This window comes from Plecotus auritus, assembly GCF_963455305.1.
Source record: "Plecotus auritus genome assembly, chromosome: 7".
NCBI lineage: Eukaryota > Metazoa > Chordata > Mammalia > Chiroptera > Vespertilionidae > Plecotus > Plecotus auritus.
The window spans coordinates 93,389,569-93,397,776 of record NC_137774.1 but is presented as its reverse complement, the minus strand read 5'-3'; the positions used below and the strand labels follow the sequence as shown (position 1 = coordinate 93,397,776).

The following is an 8,208-nucleotide window of genomic DNA, read 5'->3' as shown; positions in this document are numbered from 1 at the left end:
TGTAAAATGTTTTCCCCCAAGCTGAGCACTGGGGGAGGTAATCTCAAACAATGGGCATTTTGGGCTGTCTGGCACTGCCAGGGTTCAGGCTGACATAACATCCAAAGACAGAGGGACACAGGTGGAAGGCAGCAAAATCAGGGGAGGCCCCTAGGTCAAGGCTGTGGGGGGTTGCTCAATCGTTCCTGAGCCCTTTCACACGTACACACACACACACAGCAGCACGCACACACATGCCTCAGGGAGTCAGACTTCCAAAGCCAGAAAGTAGGTGGGGCTGAGCCATGAGTTAATCTATTTCCTGCCCATTTCTGGTATAAAGGCAGGCAGCTGCCTCCCTAACAGCACAGCTGTGTTTGGCTGCAGGGCTAAGGGCACTGTCAAGAGAGACACACCACTCTCCAGCAGCAACAGAATCACCATAATCTGCAGCAGCAGCTGGACAAACCACCATTCACAAGGCACTTTGAGAACTTCAGGTAAGAGAAAATCAAACTCTCTCCATCTTTTCCCTTGGGTTAAGGTAGAGAATGTCCCTGCACAGAATTTCCCCATCCAAGAACCCCACTTTGCCTCTGTTCATCCCCTCCCCAAGACCTGCAGCCCTAAGTTGCCCTCTCCATAGCAGTGATTGCAGAATCTGAACCCATAATGGTTTCCTTTTTTTTTTTTTTTATTATTATTTTTTTTTTATTGATATTTCACAGAGAGGAAAGGAGAGGGATAGAGAGCTAGAAACATCGATGAGAGAGAAACATCGATCAGCTGCCTCCTGCACACCTCCCACTGAGGATGTGCCCGCAACCAAGGTACATGCCCTTGACCGGAATCGAACCCGGGACCTTTCAGTCCGCAGGCCGACGCTCTATCCACTGAGCCAAACCGGTTTCGGCAATGGTTTCCTTTTTTAAAAAAATTATTATTAACCATTTTTAAAAATTGATCTTAGAGCAAGGAAGAACGGGAGAGAGAGAGAAAGAGAAACATCGATGTGAGAAAGAAACATCGATTAGTTGCCTCTTGAAATCACCCATAACAGAAATTGAACCTGCAACCTGCATATGTGCCCTGATGGGAAATTGAATCCACCACCTTTTTATATCCGGGATAACGGAGCCTCACTGGCCAGGGCCACATCATGGTTTCTTAATGACTCTTGTCCTTCTGTTCATTTAGCACCTGTCAACAACAAACATGGGAAGCATGGACCATGGCTGGGATGTCATCTCCCCTCCCCACTCACCATTCTTCTAGAACTATGCTTTCATCAGATTCTTTCCCACTTGCTCTAGGATGAAAGTGTCTCCAGTCTTTGCCTGCCTAGCTCTGGGCCTGGCCTTCATCCTTAGTGAAGGATCTGCCTCAGACCATCGCCAGCTTGAGGCAGCCCAAATGGTCACAGATTTTGGAGTGAAGGTGTTTCAGCAGGTGGCCCAGGCCTCCAAGGACCGTAATGTGATTTTCTCACCCTATGGGGTGGCCTCAGTCCTCGCCATGCTGCAGCTAACAACCAGAGGAGAAACCAGGCAGCAGATCCAAGCAGCAATGCAATTCGATATTGAAGGTGAGAGATGGGCAAAGTAGGAGGCAGGCACTCATGCAGCCTTCACAGAACTAGGGTGTAACCAACCAAAAGCAGAGGAAAGGCTGACTCCAGCTTAGCTGAGCCAACACCTGTACTGCCATGTCATAGGGACCACCATACCCTGTGTCACTTGACCCTTGACTAGTTGCAAGGTGTACAGGCCAGTGGATTTGGTGTAAAATAACTTTGCATCACCACTTATTAGCTGCATAATCTTAATCCCTCTGAGGCTCAGTTTGCTCATGAACAAAATGGAGATAATAAAAGTACCTAGCCCAGAGGGCTGCTGTAAGGATTAAACAGAATTGTCTATATGGAATGCTTTGCATAGCTATTATTACTATGAGAAAAAAATGTAGGGTTTATAACTTAAAAACAGAAAAATATTCTAACCCAAACAAAGGATTGAGACCTGAGATTTTTGAGAAAAAGATTTTTGAGGGAGATGCAAAAGAGATTAAGATTTGGAATGAAATCTCCCTCTAGAGAAACCTAGGGGAGCAGAAGAGCCCCATCCATGAGGGAGGGTTGGCCCAGCTGGGACCCCTTAGTTGAACATGAGCCTGATGTGTCTTTCCTTTCTCCGGCACAGAGAAGGGCATGGCCCCTGCCCTTCGTCAACTGTACAAGGAACTCATGGGGCCATGGAACAAGGATGAGATCAGCATCGCCGATGCCATCTTCGTCCAGCGGGATCTGAAGCTGGTTCAAGGTTTCATGCCTCACTTCTTCAGGCTGTTCCGCACCACAGTCAAGCAGGTGGACTTTTCAGAGATTGAGAGAGCCAGGTTCATCATCAATGACTGGGTGAAGAGACACACAAAAGGTGAGCAGGCAAGGAAAGGAAGCCGGGCCCAAGGGCCTGCCAAGAAAGGGGTTTTGGAAACAAATCCCAAATATACCAACCTCTCCCTTTCAGCATTCTTTTCTTTGTAGGCAGTAGGTCAAGTGATTGAAGAATCAGTGTCACATTTTTCATAATTAGGTCTTCTCATGAACCAACTCAAAAGGCAGCCCTAAAAACAACATTAGAATGGTAATAACCATGATAAGGAGCACACACACTCCTTCAAGGGAGCAAAATAAGGGAAGACTTAAGTTTCCAGATCTGATCCTAGACAGGATCTCAGGCTCAAGAAAGTGTGCAAAGGATTTCTGAGATCCTTAGGAAGATGAAACAGGTTGAAAACAGCTAGATTGGTTTATCTGACCCCTCAGACTATCTTCTGACTGGATCACTTCAATAGACACACATCCATTTGAAGCCTGTGAGTTGAAGAGAACTTATCTAAGAGGATTAAGAAAATATCTAGCGCCTGATCACCTGATTTTCCCATAGGCATGATTAGTGACTTACTTGGTGAAGGGGCCGTGGACAGGCTGACACGCCTGGTACTAGTGAATGCTCTGTACTTCAATGGCCACTGGAAGACACCTTTCCCAGAGTTGGGCACCCACCACCGCCTCTTCCACAAGTCCGATGGCAGCACTGTCTCGGTGCCCATGATGACTCAGAACAGCAAGTTCAACTACAGTAAGTGCAAGACTCCCTTCCCCAAACCCTATACCTACTGGACCCCATCCCTGGGTGTTCCCCTCTTAGGAAGGAGAAACCCTAGAATATACCTCATCTTTAACAAACACTTCCCAAATAGGAGACACTAGGATAATTGGAGCAGCAGAAAGTAGCTTTATCTTATGCAAGATGAAGCTGAAATCCAGCAGTTCCCTCAGGCCCACATTTGGCCACTTGACCCCATCTCACATCCTTATATGGTCCACAAATCCTGCTGTGGGAAGGGCTACGTAGAAGTTGAGATTCAGGAGAAGAGGACTGGAATGAATTAGTAGCTGGATATGGGGAAGCAGAAGTGAATATAAAGAAAGTCAGAAAGAGACAGAGAAACCAGAAGAAACTGAATTGGCAGGAAATAAGGGAAATGGAAATAAAAACATTGAATAGGGGAGCTGTGGGTGTGGGAGCCTCAAAAGCCAGAACGGAAAGTTGTCTTCCAAAAGAATGGAGAGGACCGGAGAACTAGTTGAAAATTTAGTGCTGGGTTAGAATCAACAAGAGCTGGAATCATTTTCAATGCGCCGTCTTGGTGTCTTCACAGCTGAGTTTTCCACCCCTGATGGCCATTACTATGACATCTTGGAATTGCCCTATCATGGGGACACTCTCAGCATGTTCATTGCTGCTCCCTATGAAAAAGAGGTGCCTCTCTCAGCCCTCACCAACATTCTGGATGCCCAGCTCATCAGCCAGTGGAAAGGAAATATGACCCGTCTGCCCCGCCTCCTGATTCTGCCCAAGTAAGCCACCCCTTGCTCTAGCCACATTTGCCATTGCCCTAATCCCCTCATCTCCTGCCTCTCCTCTCTCCTGAAAACACAGCCCCGTGTGGAGTTTCCCAAATGTGATGTTTGCAGGGCAGGGACATGTGTGGGAGGCTGATGGGAAACTGCTTGCATTTGATTAAGATTCCTCTCATCATCCCTCCTCCCATTTCTGCTAGAGGGCAAGGAGGGGTTTCTAGACTATGCCCCCGCATATGCCTCCCTCAGAATATCCAACAAAAGCCAGCCAAAGGAAGAGCCAGAGAAATACTAGAGGTGGGAGGCTAAATCTGCCTTCACCTTTTTATGAATGCCCCTCACTCCCACCCCATCTTTTCAAGTCAACATCCAAAAATGGGAACAAAAGGAATCACTTCTGCAGATGGAGCAACTGGAATTATAGTATCTAACAGATTTTTTAAATCCTTCTGCAGAAGCACAGTGGAGAAGGCTGGGGCTGGATAATTCCAGAATTGTAGGAAAGCCTCCCACCATGCTTACCCCAATTTAGTTAGTTCTCTCTCTCTCCCTCTCTCTCTCTCTCTCCCTCTCCCTCTCCTTCTCCCTCCCTCCCTCCTTCCCACCCAAGAATGGAAGTAATTAGTTGTGCCCTGATGGGGAGCAGAGAACAGCCCAAAGCCTCGCTGCTTGAGTCTTCTTCAGGTTAGCTCTCAGAAACACAATCTACAGACCAGAATTTTCCCTAAGACAGAATCAACTACTGTCTTATTTGAGAAAAGTAATTAGTCATAAGAATGTTCATTAATATTAGACCTCTAGCAAGCAGAGACCTTGAAATAACAAGCCTCCCTCTTCTACTTACACATCAGTCCCAATCCTATCAGGTTGCCAGGGTGATACCTGGTAGGGACTGGGAGAGGTGGCTGGAGATAGCCTGAGCTTGAGCTGTTTTCTGCTCCTGTCTATAGGTTCTCCCTGGAGAGTGAAGTTGACCTCAGGAGGCCCTTGGAGAACTTGGGGATGACCAACATCTTTAGTCCAAGTCGGGCGGACTTCTCGAGTTTTTCAGGTAAGAGATTTTCCTTTCATTTCTTATCTTGGTGGGCTGTGTGGCCCCTTAGAAGATAAAGGAGCTGTTCCCGGAAAACCTATCTGATCTACTCTTGTATCCACTCCCTGTTTCAGATCAAGAGCCTCTTTACGTATCGCAGGCCCTGCAAAAAGTGAAGATCAAGGTGAATGAAAGAGGCACGGAAGCATCCTCCTCTACAGGTGAGTCAGGCTCAGGTGAGGCCTGGCAAGTCTTGGCCCAAGGCTTACAGAAGGGGTCCCTATGGCACCTACAGCTGGAATGAACTCCGTCTGCCCTGCTTCACCAGGCCACACAGAGTAGCACTTCCTGTGTGGGGAGTATTGCCCTTTCCTCCTTGGTGTTTCTCAGCCAAGAAAATGGGCCTGCTTTCCCTGGAACCCCATTCCCTGACTCCAGCGGCTCCTGAGGGCCTCTGAAAGTGAAAAACCTCCCAAAGGAAAGTCTGGGTTGTTCTCACAGTGGCTAGTCAACTTAAGGAACTTGATTCTCAATATGCCCTAAAAGGGTTTAAATGTCTGTCTGAAGGGGAGCAGTTGATGGATCTCTACCAAGCTCCTGGAAGAAACCAGGCCTCAGGAGACTTCCCTAAACTTTTAAAGTTCAGGTCCAGGAACCAGTGCCTACTTCCCTCTGTTCTAAGACATTGTCCCTTCTCTTCCAGCCATTACCATCTCAGCCCGAATGGCCCCTGAGGAGATCATCATGGACAGACCCTTCCTCTTTGTGGTGCGGCACAACCCCACAGGTGAGCCCGAGGCCACAATGCTCCACCATTTCAGGCACTGGTTTAAACAAGTGTAGACAACCTCTTACCCGGGAACTCTAGGCAAAGAATCCATAACTCTGTTCCTCTCCTCTCCTCAAAGGCAGTGCTCTCTCATAGATGGAGTGCTGTGCCAGGACCCCAGTCCTAGCTTAGTCACTAAAGCAGCTGTGACTCCAGACATCTCACTCATCTTAGTTCACCCATAACTTCACGCTTGCTGAGCTCTGCCATTCCTTCCAATTCTCATTTCCCACGATTCTTCCATCCTCAGGAACAGTCCTTTTCATGGGCCAAGTGATGGAACCCTGACCATGAAAAAAGAAGTTCTCAACTGGGACAGAACTGGAGATGTATCAGAGAAGAAGAAACTGCGAAGAAAAGAACTTTTAATTAATCTTTCTGGAGAGAGAGAAGATACTCGCTTTTTTTTTTTTTTTTAATGGTAAATCTGCCTTTTAGACCTCAGCCTCTCTGAGGGAGAGAAAGGGGACCTTTCAATAAAACTCCCCAGTGGAGACCCTGGCAGGGACCTCTGAAGCATTGTTCCCTGAAGTTTTCCAAATCCGACTGTAAAACTCTCAGAGCCATGTGTGCAGCTGCTTCTGCCCATCACTCTGCCTTTTTGGGTCTTCAGATCTGGACCGCCTGAGGCCCTGGCAGGATAGCACCGCAAGGCTTACAGGAGAAACTGTGTTCCAGTCATGTTGCCCTCACTCTTGCACTGTCTGCCACTGCTGAGGAGGCTAGCGTCGGGCCAGAGACCAATGGAAGAAACAACTTTTCATTGCAAGATCCATCCTTCTCCAGCGCAGAGGTGCTGTGGAACGGCAGAGCAACTGCCTACCAGGTGCAAAGTCTCACTCTGGCCTGGCTGTCTCCCTCCCCAGAAACAGTGAGCATCTATTATTTCGGAGTGTAGGTGACTTGTTTACTTATAGAAGCAGGTTTCTGCTTTCTACAAACTTGATTTTGCAGGAATAGAGGAAGAAGGTGTGCCTGGCTCTTGGCTCCAATCTCCTAGTGGGGAGGGTAGGATGACAGAGGTATGCTTGAATATTTATCACTTTCTTGTGTGCTTGTTAGAGAGAAAGAGGACTATTTAAAAAAAAGCATATTATTTAAATTTGCTTAGAGTGTTCCTTTGTGATCTGTATGATTGCATCTCAGGAGTCTGGTCACTTAGCTGCCACACCCCTCTGGGCGGCAAGCGTGAGGGGCCCACACTGCCACCTTGTGGCTGCCTGAACCCCATCCCTCTTCTTTCTTTTCCTTTCCACTTGATGGATTAGGACCCTGCCAAGATTATCCAACTTTAGGGACCAAAAGGATGTGGTGGGTGAGAGAGACTAGAGTGAGGACAGAGAGCTTTTAAAATTTTCCAATGTATTTAGGAGCAGGAGTGCAAAGGGATGCACGACCTAGCAGGACATAACTTTCCCCAATTATAGGGTGACTCACAGCTGCATCGGTGACTCACTTCAGTGTGTCATTTCCGGCTGCTGTGTGTGAGCGGTGGACACGTGAGAAAGAGAGAGAGAAAATGAGAGGGAATGAAAGAGAGACCGTGAATTCAGGCTCAACTACCCTAGTTAGGTAATTTTCCTGAAAACCAGCTAGCTAAGGGGTATGGCATAAAGACCAATTTATTGAAGAATTGCACATAGATGTCAAATGAATGCATCCTAATAGAACCCGAATCATCCCAATGTGTTCTTCAGCGGAAAATCTTGGTCCTTTGTTGTTGTTTTCTTTTCTCATTATGCACTGGACAGTGATAGCCACAACTATACTCACAAGGAGACCCAAATGTAGGGTCCAATATTTTTGAAATTGTGTTGAATTATATGCTTTTTCACTTATGATATATAAAAAGCAAAAATGTTTTTTAAAACAATAAAATAAATAAATAAAAAGAATATTCCAAAAACAGTCCCCACCTTTATTTTCCACATCTCACACAGTACAAAATCAAAATTCTGTCAGTTCACAGCCATCTCGGGTGAAACGAATCTTTAGGAAACATACACACATGGGCCAGGCATGTGGACTTGCCACAGCAAGTCCACAGGACTGGCCTCAGGGGCTCAGCAAGAAGGCTCCAGGGACATACTGTGTAGGCATGATTCTCCTCCTGGGCATCATCCTCAAAAAGGAAAGAGGGTTCCCCCAAACACCTTCTACCAGTCAGACAGGCCTGCACACACCCACTGTCCCCCTGGGTTTCAATCTCTATTCACACCATTTCTTTCTACCACCAAATGCTCCTATCCCCTGCACCTACCCACTCCCCATTTATTAAAATCCAGACTAAGTCCATTTGCTCCAACCAGCATTTCCATGGATTCAGTCAACATCCTCACACTCCTCTTGGCATTTACTGATTTTTTTCCTTTTCCTGGAATTTAACAGTGCTTTTTATTCATGTACTAGAGGCCCGGTGCACAAAATTCGTGTACGGGGGCG

At 47.0% G+C, this 8,208-nt stretch overlaps 1 protein-coding gene across 1 annotated transcript; it reads left to right on the top strand.

Moving 5' to 3' along the window:
- Positions 1 to 346: 346 nt before the first annotated feature.
- SERPINE1 (serpin family E member 1) lies at positions 347 to 7,632 on the top strand. The gene is made up of 9 exons (XM_080682732.1): positions 347 to 479; positions 1,293 to 1,564; positions 2,178 to 2,411; positions 2,925 to 3,119; positions 3,703 to 3,901; positions 4,855 to 4,955; positions 5,072 to 5,158; positions 5,641 to 5,724; positions 6,017 to 7,632. The coding sequence occupies exons 2-9, from the start codon at positions 1,294 to 1,296 to the stop codon at positions 6,052 to 6,054; spliced, it is 1,209 nt and encodes a 402-aa protein (XP_080538858.1). The 5' UTR covers positions 347 to 479; position 1,293; the 3' UTR covers positions 6,055 to 7,632.
- Positions 7,633 to 8,208: the final 576 nt, after the last annotated feature.